Here is an 18,091-nt window from a genome sequence, read left to right on the forward strand (position 1 = left end):
GCAGTGTGTAGAACGGGTGGCTGAGGCAGCCGGTGTTGATGCAAACAGGCTCTGATCACTCCACAATCCAGTTGCAGGAGAGGATATTCAGAGCACTGCCAGTTTTTTCACCAGTGTTTGGGTGATGGTTGTATTGAAGGTGGAACCAACTCAAATAGTCTCAAATGAGGTAAAACCAGGTGCACATTTTTAGAATTGGGTGCCACATCTTGCTTGGTCTTGGTTGAAAAGGGAAGTGTTGTACTCTATCTCTGCTGTGTTTTGACCAAAGCATGTCACACACATTTCATTGGGATCTCAGGAAATGGTGTCAAAAGGGGTCCGTCTCCTTTAAGGTCCACTAAAGGAAAATTAATTCAATTCCAAATGAGTCGCATTCATTAAAAAAAAAGGAGTTGAGAAGTGTAATAAGATTTTACCCTCGTGCATCAGTTTTTCAGTCAGTTAAGTCATTTCCAGGGAGACTGGTAATCCAGGGCCATGGTGACTTAATTACATCATGCTTCTCATTTGCGTTTCTCCTCCACAGTTCTCTGATGCATATACACAACAGTGAATGATTTCCCCTGGGTAGTGTTCACCTGAACATGCCCCATTCTCCCTACTAGGGCTCATTTTCTACAACTGCAGCAGAATCACCTAATTCCTGTTCATAAGATCTAATGACTTGGAATTTATTTGTAGATTTCTCTGTGACCAGAGCAATTTACCAGCCTGCCTGATAAATTCCAGTTTTCTCCCACAGTGAAGGGACAGTGAAAGAGATGAACAGAGCAGCAGAACATGCAGGAGAACCTGTGAAGTGTCGCTGTTCATGATGCTAACTCTGCTCACCACTGGAATCTGCCTCCATCCAGGCTCTTTCCACATCTGTCACCTGTTATCACTGTAGTTAACACTTAGCCTCAAAGTGATATCATTTAGCTTGCTTTTGAATTACTTCTTTATGGTTGGACTTCTGTGGTTTGCTGCATTATCACAGCGTGGATCCTCAGTGGTTATGCTGATGGAAATCTAGATGCCACTCATCCACTGTTGGTAACTACAAATTGTCCAACGTCCCCAATAAAAAGTGAAAAGTGGCGTCTGTTTCTGCCTGTGAATATTGTTTTATCTGTCTGTTCTTGGACGCTCTATTGCCTTTGCATTCTGCTGTTCTCTTGATATGTCTGCTCAGACGGTATCCACAGGGCCCTTTATCACAATATTAGCTGTTAGGTTATTATCTGTTATTTTGTCGAGTATCCAGCCTAATCCTGGTGTATTCACTGACTTAATGAATATATCGGGGCTTCGTAAAATTTCCATATAATTTCTTGCAGCTTGCTTCCAAAATGATATATCCTGTGAATCTCGGCTGCTTTGGAAGGTGCTGATGTTATTGCTAATTCTGCGACTTTTCTTTTCAAGATAAAGATGCTTTTGATATTTATCTCTCAGACCATCCTCGGAGGGGCAGTGGTGTATGTTAAATCCACTCCACACAAGACCTGCTCTCTAACTCTGCTTCTCAGAAGTGTTAGCTTTAAGTATTGATTTGTCTGGTGGTCAGTTTCGCCTCCTTCTGCCATCACTAACACTCTAGCTTTTATTTGAATGACATTTTAAGCGAATCATGCTGGCTGGTGATTGTAATTCGCTCCCAACTGTGTCTCTTAATGCGCATCATCTGTTTTGATATCAGATCATTGATATTTCCGCTCGTCTTACCCAGTTGTCCAGACAAATAAACCCTTATTGATCTTTCCTTCCACCAACACACAACACAGATACTCTGTCACTCAGGGCTTAAGCCAATGGTTTAAGAGATCACTGTTGGGTTAGTGTGGTTAGGATACAATACTAAAGTGCCCTGTGCTAAGCCTCTGGTTACATAATGAAAACTGAAGTGGCAAAGATGCTTCCATTCCAAAAACAAAGAAAGCAATGTGATTCCTATTTATTTCAAGCCACATAATGTTAAAATGATTGAACGGTTTTTCCAAACCATAAAGTCTCTCCCTGGCAACTCTTACACACCGCTGCCTTCTCAATTACATGTCAACTTCATCCTTGTGTCAAATACATCTGAGATGCATGACTGTCCAAACATACATCTTCTTGCCTCCAGCTCCAGATTCCGTTGGTAAACTTGAGTATCCATACCTTTTCATTTGCTCAGTTCTCTCTTGGAAAAGTTTATTTTGTTTTAGGGGGGGCTTCAGGGCTGTGTTGACAGGTGCCTCTTCTTTTGTACATGATCCAAGAAATGTCTGAGGTATATACAGCTGCCACCTAGTATTGTTCTGATGCATCCTTAGCCCCCAAACGTTTTTTTGTTTTGCCTGTGACCTTCACCAGCCCTCTTTGAAAGACATCCACATTTTAGCCATCTAGTATACATTTTCTGAGAGGGCGGATACCCAGGGATGGACATAGATCGCATATCACCCATGCTATTTGAATTTGTGGACTTATACGTATAACCATTCCCAACAGAACATTCAAGCAAAAAAATCATAAAGCTACCACAGGGGCAGAGGGAAGTCTCAGAGAAGTTTCTAAAGGTTTAATGGGCCAGATCCTTAAAAACACTGCCAGCCCCAACAACCTTCCACCTTGCTTATACACCTACAATATAGCTGGCTTACATTGCTCCCATGTTGAGCATTAAAATGGATTGCTTTATAGCTATATGCATTCTGCATGCTTTTTTTTAAAGATAACAAATACGATGCAGACAATCTCTTGTTATTCTCTTTTCTTAATTATTATTTCTTCTTCACCTTTACTTACATGTCATTTCAAATGTGGGTTTTTAGTTACACTAACACAGTAATTCAGTTTCTCTGCAGTCTTTTCCATTTTTAGTGTAGTACCTCTGAACACAAACTGACAGACTAGATATTGTTGCTATCAGACTGCTCAAAGAAATTTTTTTTTTTTGGCCTTTTGGTTTTCTTCCAGACAGTTTCAAACATGTTGTTGGTCATCCACTTACTACAAAAAGACTTTTTTGGAGCCCTTATCTTTAGGCAACCATAAATCAATCTCCAAACGTTCTTTTTTTGTATCGAAGGTTGTGGAGAAAGGCATCTCTGCACAGTTGATCTGATTTCTGAATGATAACGGCTCTTTTTAAGGGGACCAATGACCCTCTGCTACATATTGCCATAGCGTAGAGGGACATGTGTGTGACTCATTAATTGGTCCATGCTTTGTAACATATTAATGGAAATGTGCATGGAATATTCTTTTTGCAACTCATATAAACAACATAATGGAAACATTGTCCTAAGGTGAATTGTCTCTCTTGACAGGCTGCTGTTTGGAACGCTGTATCCTGCATATTACTCTTACAAAGCTGTTAAGACCAAAAATGTCAAGGAATACGTAAGTTCACACATTACATGGCATTGCACAGCAACAGGTGACAGAAACTATGAGTACTTAAATGTGAAAATAAGTGAAAGGTTTGGGTGAGCAGCCCAAGTGGACACATTATTATTGTTTTTTCATTTAACATACGAGAATTTGATGGGAAAGTACACATGAATGTTTTCTCAGGGCTGTTTTTTTTTGTGAAAGTGGGTGATGTAATTTCTGTGAGTGAGAATGAAATCCCAGTCGTTCACAGCTTGAACACATTAGCTCACGGGCTGAAGGACAGTAAGCCGTAACTTCCCTTTGTCTTCTGATGCATAGGGTTGTAGTAGGCATGCTGCGGATTAACAATTACTGATGTAATCACATTTATCTGAGACAGTTGTGGTAACATAACTGTCATAATCATTTTAAAAACATCTGGGTGAAACAGACACAAATGTGGTGTTTTCCACTTTGTTTTTCACCATTTTGATAGATTTGACTGACCGACAAAGTGGACATATGTTTTTATAACATCACGTATTCCTGTCCTCTGCTGTAAAAATCAGGGTTTTATACACAATATTAACACTTGGGTGAGCTGCCAAGGTATATTTACAGCCGTCCAACTACATTTAGCTACCTACTGACATATTTTTAGTATTTCTTATCCAAATAGTGAGGATTCAGTTCAACCCCTTCCTCCCTCTCTGTCTCTCTCACTGGCACTCGCAGACATTCCATTGGCCTCTCTGCCCCTCATGCTCATACCAGATTAAAACATTATCTTGCACAGCAGGGACACTTGTTGGTTTGCACTGTCATCAAAAGCTCTTGGCCAAATTTAGACTTTTTTTCAGACCCATAACGGATGTCTTCAAAAAAGCTCAGAGTGAGAAGAAATAGGCTTTTAAACAAACTTTTCTGACTTTATATTTGAGTTTTTCTTGCACTGTTCCTCTCTGCTTCAAGCACAGAGGGAGGCCTCATATCCGCTCAAGACTTAGCTGCAGTTAATATAAGACCTAAATACTGGGGCTGACTACTTAAAGGGATAGTTCGCCTCTTTTGACATGAAGCTGTATGACATCCCATATTAGCAACATCATTTATGAACATCTTCTTACCCCCTGCTGCGTCCTGTGAGCAGAGTTCCAGCCTCGTTTTGGTGTTGACGAAAGTAGTCCGGCTAGTTGGCTGGGGCCACAAAAATAAAGTGTTTTGCTTCTCAAAACAATATGCGTTCAAAAGAGTAATACATTTGCATCACAAAATCGTTCTCCAGGAAAAAGTCAGACCTCACAATCGCTTGGCCCTATTTTCTCTCCCTTCGTATCACTGCCTGCTGTGCAGACCAAGCAGACCGAGCAGTCCCCTGCTTCCGAGCAGCAAACACCGTAACAGGCGCGGCTGTGCTCCTGAACACCACCAAAACCAAAGAGCTGGTGGTGGACTTCAGGAGATCTAAAACCCCATACCAGTCAGTCTGCATTGATGGAGGGGAGATAGAGACCGTTCAGACCTGCAGATACCTGGGGGTGGTGCTGGATAATAAACTGGAGTGGTCTGCCAACATAGAAGCGGTGTACAGGAGGGGCCAGAGCCGTCTCTTCTTCCTGAGACGGCTCAGGTCCTTCAATGTCTGCAGTGATATGATGTGCATGTTTTATCACACTATCATTGAGAGTGCACTGTTCTATGCTGCTGTCTGCTGGGGGAGTTGCACTACAGACACAAACTGTAGGCGCCTGGACAAACTGGTGAAAAAGGCTGGTTCTGTTGTAGGCAGAAGGCTGGACCCTCTCAGTGCTGTGGTGGAGCAACAGATGAGGAATTTCCCCCACTGGGGGATGAATAAAGTATTTTTCTATTCTGTTCTATTGTATTCTCTATATAAATATACAGACATACATTCATTTTTTGTTATTTTATCTGTCTTCAAATTGTGGGATTGCTGAAATATTGCAGTGCTGATAAAAACAATAAACTTAGTCATCCAGTGTTCTCTGTTTCACTCCCTGTGTGTGCATGAGTGTAGGTCCGATGGATGATGTACTGGATTGTATTTGCCCTCTATACTGTCGTGGAGACCATCACTGATCTAACATTGGCATGGTAAGTTACTCTCTAATACTGTACACTCACCCCAGTAAACACGCACAGACACATGCTGAGGAACTAATCATCCAGTAAATTACTTAGGAAATCTTTGGTGTTTGGACATTGCACAGCTAATGTGGCTGACATGACCGTTCCCTTTGATGTGTGGATTAAGACAGTTTCTTCCCCTGGGCCAAACGTACTGCAAACATCCATGGGCACACACACTTTCACTCACTCATAGTCGATCTATAACGGGGGATATGCGAGAGCACCTTCAGTTTTGTTGTACCACCACAGTGCAATGACAATAAAAGGCTATTCTATTCTAGATCAGAGCTGAAATTGTTATGCTAAGGGAAATGTAAACCATTTGGTAAACTTTAAGGTAAAAAACAAGTACTGAGTTTGAGTTACTTTGCTTTGAATTACTTTAGTAATCCCAAAGTCATCAGTAATAGATACAAGTAAGTCATTGTGTAGAGTTATTGCTGTTGGCAGGAATGGCTTGTACATGCCTCTTTAATCGTTATGCACTCTAGACGGTGTGGTGTGTTATGAATTCCATCTAGTAACTTGTGGAGCATTCTTCTCGGTACAGTCATGTTCAGGGGCTCCAGAGCAGGCCCCAGCACAGAGCCAGCCTTCTTTATCAGTTTGTTCAGTTTCTCTGAGTCTCTGACTCTGCTGCTGCCCAACAGATGCTGCTATCCTCCCAGGATAGAAATAGTACTTGGCTTTTTCCTGGTCCCAAACCATGTTGCAAAATCATTAACCAGTTCCCTGTACCCAGCCTCTTGTCCATCACTGATACATCCACCAGCTGCAGAGTCATCAGAGCATTTCTGGAGATGGCAGGACTCTGAGTCCTACTGGAAGTCTGAGGTGTACAGAGTGCAGAGAAACAGTGAGAGTACAGTCCCCTGTGGTGCTGCTGTGCTGCGGACCACCTTCTCAGACACACAACCCTTCAGCCTCACACACTGTGCTCTCTTTGTCAGGAAGTCAACAATCCAGGTGGTTGTGGAGGCATCCACCTGGATTTTCTGCAGCTTCTTACATAACAGTGCAGGCTGTATTGTATTAAAAGCTCTGGAGAAATCAAAGAACATGATTGTCAGACAATAAGCCAACTTTAGGGGTACTTGAAATGTGTTTCACCTGCCTATTGAGATGAGCCAAGAACAGTCCGATTTAGATTATGGATGAGACATGTAGGTTTTATCTCCTGAGTTTTGTTCGGTTATACCTATATATAGAATTGTATGTTACTTTAAACTATGTTTAAGAGGGGTGTATTTATCCTGTATTAAAGCTAATGTGGAAGTTTTATACAATCCAATACCCATTATAGCTTCTAGGTATAGGCTTCAATAAACCTGCATTCAAAAGGCATTAAATTTTCTTATGAAATAGGAATTTCATAGAATTTTACTTGCAGGCTAATATGGTATTTTTTGCCAATTCCACTCTACAGTTTGCTGGTGGCTAATTTAATATGGGAATTTCAGCCCTGAAATGTCAGTGTTTGGGGCCATGACTGACTTGACATTCATACCTGGCAGCTGGCGTGAATGACTGACAAGCCAGTGGAAAGAGGCAGATAAGACAGGAGGCTCAGTCACTGAAAACTTTGAGACACCTGCTTACTGTATTGATTCGGGATTGCAATTTTGTCAATATCATCCTCAATTTATGTTTTTTATCAAATTCACCGTAATTGTAAATGGATTGTTTTTCAGTTCACTGGACTAACGAATACTGATACCCAACCCTCCCAGTAAATTTCTTTACTGTCTGTTTTCCAGTCCAAATGCACGTTGTAGACAGTTTTTATTATTGTTTTTGTGTTGATGTGAGGGACAGAGGGTTGGGATTGATATTAAAATTAAGAGGCATTTAGGATGCATTCTATTAAGCAGCTCAGTGCTACAGTTGGCTGATTATTTAGATGTTGTCACTATTTTTCCAAATATGGTCACTTCTGGCTCCAAAAACCTCTTGATGAAGGCATAATGCATCTGTACGGTAGTCCACATATCATTTGTTGTAGACAGTCTATGAATATAACCACAGACTTATCAGAAGCGAGACGGCACACCGTAAAGTTGTGTCATCTGGTTTTCCTTGACTGGCACACCCCTATTGGAGAATAGTGGCAAGCCCCGAGTTTAATTCCAACTGGCGATGGAGAAGTGAACAGAGTACTCACTGACTGGGTAGTGTCGTGGTAAGATTGCCACCTTTCATGTGGGTGACCTGGGTTTAAATCCTGACACCCCTAAATGAAAGGTACTACCTCAGGTAGGGGTCCTTAGGCAAGACCACCTTAGTTGCTTTGGAAAAAAGCGTCTGCCAAATGCATAAACATAAAACACAAAAATGTACTTTGTTTAAAGATCGTTTAAGTATAAGCAGCACTTTTTAAAAATAAAATCTGGTAACATAAATACCCTTTAGCAAACTAAAAATCTAAATATATCTTGTATACATGTGGATTTTTATATTTACTTTAACACTATGGTCACAGTACTTTAAAAATACAAATGTTTGTGCTTATGCTGAGTCTCAAACTTTTATGGACATCCTCACTTCATTTTTAATTCCCCAAACTACACAGAAGTATCTCACTAGAAAGGCTGCAACTATACTGATTGCATCTGTTTGCCTGGTAGACAAGGGAAATATGCATTTACTAGACTATTAGTAAAAGAAGGGGTAGAACAGTGTTTAAGCATTTGCTCATCTTGAGTTAAACTAAACTGAACTTTAACTCATCCCAGCTGTATGAGTTATCATAACTGAAGGTAACGCTCCATTATTAGACCTGATATACGGTTCCAACACATTATAAACCCAGTTTATGCTTCAGTCCTAACTAGAGGTGCAACGGATCAAAAAAACTCACGGATCGGATCATTTTTCGGATCAGCAAAAAAAACCAAAAACAAATAGACAAGACAAATAAACATGTTTTGTCTTTTTGTTTATTAACACTTTTAAATTATTAACTGAATATGGCCTCATGTCTGCACCTATAAACACACCAATAGCGTTTGTGATCGCTTTAGCCCGGTCAGATTGTGAAGGAAGGGGCTGCTTAAACACCGCGGTGATGAGCGGTTGTTGAGCATTGTTGAAACACCGGGGTGATGTCGCTGCAAATGCGTGGCCATGCTCGATGTGTTTCCACTGTTGTGTGGCTTTCTTGTGTCACAGTGGCTACACTCCGTCACGGTTTTATCCACCAACCTCTTTCCTTCTTCATTAAATTTGACAGGGAAGCCAAAATGCTCCCAAAAAAGGCAGCAGTTACAGTAGTCACTGAAGTCTAGCCTACTTTTATTTTCCATGCCCACTGTTCTACATGTTGTACGCTGAGGACAATAAATCACAAACGAGCCATAGGACTGTTTGTTTATTGAAGAGGGAACTGTTGCAGACTTTTACCAAGAGCGTGGAAAGTAGCCCTGTCCCTGGAACTAGCAGGAATTGTAACGGCTGTGTGAGGACTGAACATGCGCACAATTTTTTTTCTTTCATAAATCAATCCGCGGATCATGTGTGTGCCGAATCGAAATAATTGATCCGAACGGATCACGGATCAATGATGATCTGTTGCACCACTAGTCCTAACTGTAGAAGATGGCAAACTTTTGTATTTCATTTTCACCAGCCCTGTCCACTTTTTTTCCCCCATAACCGTAGACAAACTGAAAATCCTTTTCTCTCCAAACGGTGGTTAATGTGGACGTGTTGATTGGATGTTTCATCCTGGTTGATCCAGATGCAGTGAACTGATGGTTTAAGTTGATGGTCATTGGCCTTGCAGTGGACAAGGACAAAGACACACCCAGATTGACGCTTGAATACTACTTCTCTATGTGTGTCCAGGTTCCCTCTGTACTACGAGCTGAAGATAGCTTTCGTGATCTGGCTCCTGTCTCCTTACACCAGAGGAGCAAGTCTCATTTACAGGAAGTGTCTGCACCCCCTGCTGTCCTCTAGAGAAAGAGTAAGATCATTAATCCATGCATCCATGCCTGCTTATTTCTACATGGATTACTTTTTGTTGAGACCTTTATAGTCACACTGCTTTTTACCTGGTTAAACTGTCTTCTATAGATGTTATTAATTGTCTTTTATGTAGGAAATAGATGAATACATTGTGCAGGCCAAAGAGAGAAGCTATGAGACCATGGTGAACTTTGGCAAGCAGGGACTGAGCATCGCGGCAACAGCTGCTGTAACTGCAGCTGTGAAGGCAAGTATTTATGGAATACTGAATATTCTCTTGTGCATAATTGTAAAAATGCTACTTTTGATTTTCTTTTATGTCTATCTGCATGTGCTATTATTCAAATGCATCATAAAATTCCTTTTTGTATTTACCAAAATTTCACAACCACGAGAAATTGATGACATGTTTGGAGCCGGTACCTAATCTAGAACCTTTTTCTTGCTTTTTGGCAGCCACAAAACCAGGTCACTTCTAAATGTTTAGAGAATGGCACCAAAACTTAGTTTTACAAGTGATGTAAGTGATGTTTTTTTTTTCTGTGTTCTGGTAAACATCTAAAACCATAGATTATGTAAAGCCCAGGGGCCTCATGTACAAAGACTTGCGTGGATTTCCTACTGAAACATGGCGTATGCTCAAACCCAAACGCACAAAAATACCCGGATGTATGAATCTGTGCGCACGCATCAATCCAAGCACATTTCCTTTGTACATCCCAATCTACGTGGAATTGAGCGCACATGTCGGAACACCCGACTCCTTCCTGTCCACGCTCCTACTTAAATATGCAAATCATATTTAAATGAGCCCTGCACCTGAGATTCCCCTCTCTGTACGATCAGAAAATGAAGGAAAAAGAATGAATCCTCTCTGTCTCTGAACACACACTCTCTTCAAATTGCAACATTTGAAAAAGTCTTCTAATACCGCGAAAGCAGCCATTGTTTTTAATGCATTGCAGAACTTTGCACATGCTTTTATATCCACTCGTCTAACTGCAGACACATGGGTGTGTTAATTGTTCATGTGTCTGAAATGTGCACATCACTGTCTGAGGACAAATTGTTTTCACAATTATTTATTAAAACAGTTTCCCAACATCACCTTAGAGGTCGCCAAAGAATCAACAGCTGCAGAAACGTGCCTACGCCAGCCCTGAAGTTGCCGTGAGGCACCGCACATTTCCACGGTCTTTTCGCTCTTGATACATCTGATTGTTGACGTGAAAAAGTGCGCACGCCACTATTTTGTGAGTACGCACCCTTTGTACATGAGGCCCCAGGTGAGCTTAGGGAAGCTCAAAAATCCTAATATTCTTTTCTGTAGGTTCAACGCCACCAGAGACATATTTCAGTTCATTTTTAAGATGTTGATGATAGATGCTTTAATATGAAAGTCTTTAAGGTATCTTTTGCTTGCATATCAGGGTTCTTACACACTGAACCATTATCAAGAACAGGAGGTGACAGCAAGACTCTCTCTGTTGTCTCCTCACATTGGCAACGGAAAAAATGGCACTTTAACAAACAGAAAGACAACCTCCAACTGCAAATGTACAGGAGGACACAACGTTTTGTGTTGAACAGAGCAGGTGTCTCTGAATTATTCCGTAGGGTAAACATGTTTTAGTTCAATTTTATATCCAACTCAATTTAAACTAACACACCATATGGATTGTTTTTTATTTAGCATTTAAGCTTTATTCATAGAAAAATAACAGTCAAATGAACTTTGTACAGAGTTAATTCACTACACTGAACAGCTATTTAGTGATCTCTCTCTGTCTACCTGATCTGATGGCTATTTAACCTGACAACTCTACGGTGGCCCTGAAGTGTGAATCACAACGGCAAATCAGAAAACGCAACCGCAAAACATAAAACACGTATCCCAGCTGACTCTCTCCTTCCCAGGCAGAACTGCTGGTGTGTTGCTGAAAATATTCTTCGTACAAACAGTTGCTGCATCTTATTTTTTTTTAAAGCCCATGATTGTGGTGCTCAGGGAATGAGAATTAGCTGCCATCAATATTTTATTTATTGTTTTCTTTACAATATGAGCGTTGAAGAGTGAGTTTCATAGTCAGAGTAGAGGGGCTGAGGTGTGCAGCTTCATTAGTATATTTATAGAGCCATAACTGAATGAGGAAGATGTCATCTCCCAAGCAATAAAGTAGTTTTTTTTTCTTTTTCATGGCAGATATTTTAAAATAGAAAATTTAAGAAACAAAAAGTACATATTGTCCTTTTTCTTAAAAAAAAAAAAAAAAAAAAAGGCAACAGTGTGAAGGGGATGTTTTCAGCTACTGAAACAAAGAAGATCAACAGGATGAATATTAAGAATTTCACTGTGCAGCTTTGCCTCTTACTTCCCTGTAGTCTTTATGCTTTAACAGTGATAGTATAGGACTTGTAAGAATCCTCTCATCTCTGCCTATGTTAAACTTTTATTAATCTCTGCTGCAGAGCTATGCCACTCCCACACACAAATTTTTGTTTTCGGCACTGTTCAAGGTCCTTTAACTTGGTGATATTTTAGATGTGCAGTGTCATAGTTAGTCCACCATTATGCCTGCAGGGTGCATATCAACACACATATAACGAGGGACTGCATCTGTAAAACATCTACAGGTGTTATGGTTACAGAAGCTATATTTCACCTAATTTAAGAAAGGAATGGACCAACCATGTGGCCCAGTTTATCGATCTGATATTGGTTAGAGGAATTATTACACGATTTCTGATTGATGTAATAACTCTCCAGTAGGGCATTTCTTTACTTTGTCAGAGGAGTGGTGTTTAACAACCAAGACTAGCTCAACATGCAGAGAGAATGTATCTACAATAGTGATCAGTACCAGCTGATTGTGGCCAGTCTATCAGTTTGCTGTATTTGCTGGTGTGAGCTTGCAGGCTCTTCTCTGTATGCTCTCATGCACAGTAATAATGTGCCTCAAGGGGGTTATTGAATACTATCAATCTCAGACTGTGGAGGAGAGAGGTGGAATCAGGCAGGCACTATGAGCCCCAAGGCTTTCCTCTCTCAATAAAGATGTTAATTCATAGTTTGAAAATGAGCTAATATACTTTATCTGTGTGGTGATCTGACAATAAAATATCAGACATTTCTTCAAAACTTCAGGGAGCCGCGTTAACTTATAAGAAGTCTCTGGCATAATATCTCATTTTATGCCTTTCTGTTTACATTCTTCTAATGATGCACTCGGACATATTGTCAGTGACGTTACCAGGGGTCATCTGGGGTTTTGGATCTTTCAACCTCGGGCTCCCCCTCCCAGGCCACCCGACTTAGAGTTTTCAGTTCAAAGCTTGTGTTCAGGAAACAGAGCACAGCTTGTCCACTTCTTTTGCTTACATATATGCAAGCAGCTGTAGCTCAGGAGATTCCTAGGGAAGGTACAGAGCTCTACATGACCTGCTGATGTGTTCATTACTTCTAAGTTGCCTTTTCTGCAGCCTCTTTGGCCTTTACCTGCTTTCTTCTGCGTGCCCCAGTCTTTCCCAGGGAGGTGTAGGCTTCACACACTGTATTCTTTGCAAAGCCCTCACTCAAGTTGAGAAGGGCAGTACTTGAATGGATTTTTTCTCCCTTAAGTGTGTTTTGGGCTAGTATATCAAGTGTTCTTCCTAATTTTTCCGATTTTCCATTCACACCACTGTTGTTCAGATTGGAAGAAAATTAAATTGACTACTCTCAATTTCCACTTTAAATGATCTTTAAAATATGCTAGTAGCATAGTAATGAGATAAGGGATTAGACCTCTTCTCCTCAAAGTTGTCAAGATAAAACACTCATGGGGGAAAAAAAAGAAAGACACACATTTGAGTGTGTTATTGCCTCCTGGAAGAGAACATTTGGGGAATGCTTGCAGACATGAATTACATTAGGAGCACAGGTATTTCAGCCTTTGCTGTGACTGGATTTGTAAGTTAACTAATGGCAGCAGGATAGCACGGTAATACCTCTGTTGGACAGCTACACATTTAACCCTCTTGTGACTTTTGTTTCCCTTTCTATGCCTGCACTGACACACTTCTTTAGGGTTTCTGTGCCTCAGCAGGCTCCTCTGGGAGGTAAAGACCAGTCTGTGTATGCTGTATAGACAAAACACTCGTTTCTCATTTCACACAGCATTTTTGTCCCATTCAAACTTGCTCCCATTGTTTGATTTTCAGTCATTTTCTTCTTTTAACAGACTTGCTGCCTGAAAATATCTGTTGATTTCAGAACTTCTTTGTGTATCCATAGAATCACTAAGATTTGTTTTAATACAATTAACTCATGATTTTCTACCTGATTCTTTTTGCATTCATTTCCCATGATATTTTAGGACTTTAGTTGGTTTAAACATGAGTTGGATTGTAACACTTGCTACTATTTCCTTTCTCACTTCCTTTGTTTTATTGAAAATCTCAAGTTGTGGTTTTTTTTCTACCCTTTCCCGTTGGTGTCACTCATTTCATTAAATGTTATCATAATGTTGGTATCAAGTATTTTGGTTGGTAGGTTTAGTTGTGAATTCTATCAATTATGATCATAATATATTTTCCATTTCATTGTTCACACTTTGAATCCTTGTTTGACATAATTTACACGTGTGTGCTACATTAATGTTTAAATTAGACTGATTAATAGTTTTACATTGTTTAACAGATTTTACTGTAACATTATTGATTACATAGTATGTGTCACATCATGTTACTGTCATGTTACGTTTGGCTCCAACAGTTAAGACAAGCCTCTGTTTTCACCACAGAGCTGCTTAGTATTAGCAATATTGGTTTATTTTAAAAAAATTTTATTGTCTGACATGCCCATAAGCTGCTAGTCAGTGGACAAAATCACTTTTGCTGTTGATTGTACTAATCAGTCTAGCCTTTAGTATAGTTCCAAATTAGAAAAAATTGACATAGTTTAAAAATAGTGACTAGAAAGAAACTTTACTTAATTGCATGTAGTATGAAGCCAAGATATTTCATGTTTTAATAATTGTAAAAAAGTGCTGCCTTAATGATGAGCGTTGCAGCAGCTCTGGCCACATTGCCTTATTTCATATTCTCTTGAAACTTTCTACTGAGCTTTTAGGTTGTTCTTGTGTTACGAGCCTCTTTGTGCTTGTATCAAGGTATCCATCTGCATCTCTCTCAGCTCACAGAGTGATTTTAGGTATTTTATCAAGACATACATGTGGTCTTCCAATAATCTTACAATATGTGGCTGTTGCAAATGATGCTACTTTGTAGGTCAAATGCTGATTGATTGAAAGTTCACTTGAGCTGAGAAGGGTTTTCCCTTAATCAATGTTGCTTTATAACCAAATCATCATTACAAGCATCTGTTTGAAAAAACAAAAGGTATTGTATTGCTATACCTCATCACTGGTATTTTAAAAAAAGATGGAAAAATGTAGGGTTCATACAAACTATGATGTAATGAAAGTCGAAGTAAGACTCACTTTGTTTTTTTCTTTTCTTTAAATTTTCCATACATCCCAAATTTTTCTGATTTAGGTTGTACTTTTTTTTCTTCTTGTTTGTCATGATAAGAAGCATTGGATCAAATGCTCAGTCTTAGTAAGGATATTTTATATATATCTGCCTAACTGAGATCATAGTGACATTTAATGATTTGCATGGCCAATGCTTAAGTAATTTGTAAAGTAAATGGAACCAGTGGCATCAGTCTTTTGCAATTGTATACATCTGATCAATCAATCAATCAATCAATCAATTATACTTTATTAATCCCCGAGGGGAAATTCCAGTTTCGGTCATGACAGACAACACAGAAACAGACAGGGGAGAGAGAGTGTGACCAAGGCATCGCAGCCCGCGGGCTGCTTCAGTTCAATTAAATTTAACTCAGTTTTATTTATATAGCGCTAAATCACAATAAATGTCATCTCATGGCACTTCAGAAATACAATCCAATTTTAGCCAATTAGTCATAATCCAAGCAAATCAGATTCATAAAATTCCATATTGGTCCAATTCATACAGAGCCAATTAAGAGGCGACTGTGAAGAGAAAAACTCCCTTTTAACAGGAAGAAACCTCCATCAGAACCAGGAAGGGTGGCCATCCGCCTCCACCAGCTGGGGTTTGAGAAGACAGAAAGGGGGGGAGGGGGCAGTGTAACACCATTCAAAGGATATCTGTTGGAACAGGGAAACACGAGTTAATGACCACAATAATGTCATGGACATGGAGAGGAAAGGGAGCAGAGGGAGGCGAGGTGCATCATGGGAGCTCCCCCAGCAGTCTGGGCCTATAGCAGCTTAACTATAGCCGCTTTCGGACTGTAGGAACCTTTGGCAGTTCTAATAACCTTTTAATCCGCGGGGCCGTTTTCTCCCGTGTTCGCACATACAGGAACTCGGGGCTTTCTCCCTTAGTTCCTATAACTATTTAGCTCCTTCTCCGAGGTCGGGTCTTTTCATAGTTCTTATAGAACGAATCTAACGGAGGTGTGTGGTGGTCGGTAGCTACGCCCCATGTCATGCTATCACGGCTGAAATGTTTACTCATACACAGACACAACCGGCGGGTGTTTAATAAGTTAAACTTACACTGGTCTCATTTGTCTGCAGCGCTCTGCTCTCCTTTCTTCCTTCATGAAATGAAAAAGTATCGTCTCCTGACTCTCTCTGTGAGCTTTTCCAGCCTCGATATTAGACGCCTGATGTGATTGTCCATGATTAATATCACCATCATGGAGACCATAAACACGGTGGCCTCCCCGCTTTCCATATTAGCTTCCTGGTGGTGTTTTTTCTACTCTCCTTACTTTTACCGTTTTGTTTTGTGTTTGAATGTAGCGCTAAACGGCTAACGGCTAACACGTCACTGAAGCAGACGGCTGCGCGCGGCGCATCAGTCCCTATCAGGTCCCGACTCATGTGCGAATGCAGACTGAAACAGTTCCGCTGGGGAAGGATAGTTATCAGAACGAAATTCGAGGAGGGTAGTTCTGATAACTACTGTCTTAGAACGGTCTGTCCGAAAGCGGCTTATGGGATGTTTCAGGATCACCTGAGCCATCCCTAACTATAAGCTTTATCAGAAAAGGAAAGTTTTAAGCCTGGTCTTAAAAGTGGAAAGGGTGTCTGCTTCCTGGACATTTACTGGCAGCTTATTCCACAGAGAGGGGCCTGATAACTGAAGGCTCTGCCTCCCTAACTGGCAGCTGGTTCCACAGAGAGGGGCCTGATAACTGAAGGCTCTGCCTCCCAAACTGGCAGCTGGTTCCACAGAGAGGGGCCTGATAACTGAAGGCTCTGCCTCCCAAACTGGCAGCTGGTTCCACAGAGAGGGGCCTGATAACTGAAGGCTCTGCCTCCCAAACTGGCAGCTGGTTCCACAGAGAGGGGCCTGATAACTGAAGGCTCTGCCTCCCAAACTGGCAGCTGGTCCCACAGAGAGGGGCCTGATAACTGAAGGCTCTGCCTCCCATTCTACTTTTAGAAACTCTGGGAACCTCAAGTAAACCTGCAGTTTGGGAACGAAGTGCTCTGTTAGGAAAATATCTTACAATGAGATCTTTAAGATATGATGGAGCTCGGTCATTAAGAGCTTTATATGTAAGGAGAAGAATCTTAAATTCTATTCTGAATTTAACAGGGAGCCAATGAAGAGAAGCTAAAACTGGAGAAATATGATCTCTCCTGTTAGTTCTCATCAGAACTCTGGCTGCAGCATTTAGGATCAGCTGAAGGCTTTTCAGAGAATATGTGGGACAGCCCAATAATAAAGAATTACAGCAGTCCAATCCTGAAGTAACAAATGCATGGAGCAGTTTTTCTGCATCACTCTTAGACAGGATGTTCCTGATTTTAGCAATATTACGAAGGTGAAAGAAGGCAGTCCTAGAAACCTTTTTATATGCGAGTCAAATGATAAATTCTGGTCAAAAATAACTCCAAGGTTCCTCACTGTAGAACTAGAAGCCAAGGAAATACCATCTAGAGTAACTATATAGCTAGACAATCTCTCCCTGAAACGCTCAGGTCCAAAGATAACGACTTCAGTTTGTCTGAATTTAGAAGCAGACAGTTCTGAGTCATCCAGGTCTTTATGTCTGTAAGACATGCTTGTAGTCTGACCAACCTATTGGGTTCATCTGGTTTTATAGATAAGTACAGCTGAGTATCATCAGCATAGCAATGGAAATCTATGCCATGCTGTCTAATAATGTTACCTAATGGAAGCATGTATAAAGTGAAAAGAATCGGTCCAAGCACAGAACCCTGGGGAACTCCATGACTTACTCTGGTGTGTGAGGAAGATTCTTCATTTACAAGAACAAACTGAAATCTATCAGATAAATATGACTTAAACCAGCCTAATGCAGTTCCTTTAATCCCAATAACATGTTCAAGTCTGTGTAATAAGATACTGTGATCGACCGTATCAAATGCAGCACTGAGATCCAACAGGACAAGCACAGACACAAGTCCGCTATCAGAGGCTAAGAGGAGATCATTGGTAACTTTCAGCAGTGCAGTTTCTGTGCTATGATGCACTCTGAATCCTGACTGAAACTCTTCAAACAGATTATTTCTGTGTAAGTGATCACAAAGCTGAGCTGCAACTATTTTTTTCAAGA

General features: G+C 40.6%; 1 protein-coding gene across 1 annotated transcript in view; it reads left to right on the forward strand.

The window, feature by feature from the left end:
- The window catches only part of reep3b (receptor accessory protein 3b), a 29,167-nt gene that overhangs the window by 3,131 nt on the left and 7,945 nt on the right, over positions 1 to 18,091 (forward strand). Inside the window, exons 2-5 of the mRNA XM_075457247.1 lie at positions 3,300 to 3,372; positions 5,384 to 5,460; positions 9,340 to 9,460; positions 9,596 to 9,709. Of these exons, the coding sequence (XP_075313362.1) occupies positions 3,300 to 3,372; positions 5,384 to 5,460; positions 9,340 to 9,460; positions 9,596 to 9,709 (385 nt within the window). The remainder of the gene's footprint in view (positions 1 to 3,299; positions 3,373 to 5,383; positions 5,461 to 9,339; positions 9,461 to 9,595; positions 9,710 to 18,091) is intronic.

This window comes from Odontesthes bonariensis, chromosome 23 (genome assembly GCF_027942865.1).
Source record: "Odontesthes bonariensis isolate fOdoBon6 chromosome 23, fOdoBon6.hap1, whole genome shotgun sequence".
NCBI lineage: Eukaryota > Metazoa > Chordata > Actinopteri > Atheriniformes > Atherinopsidae > Odontesthes > Odontesthes bonariensis.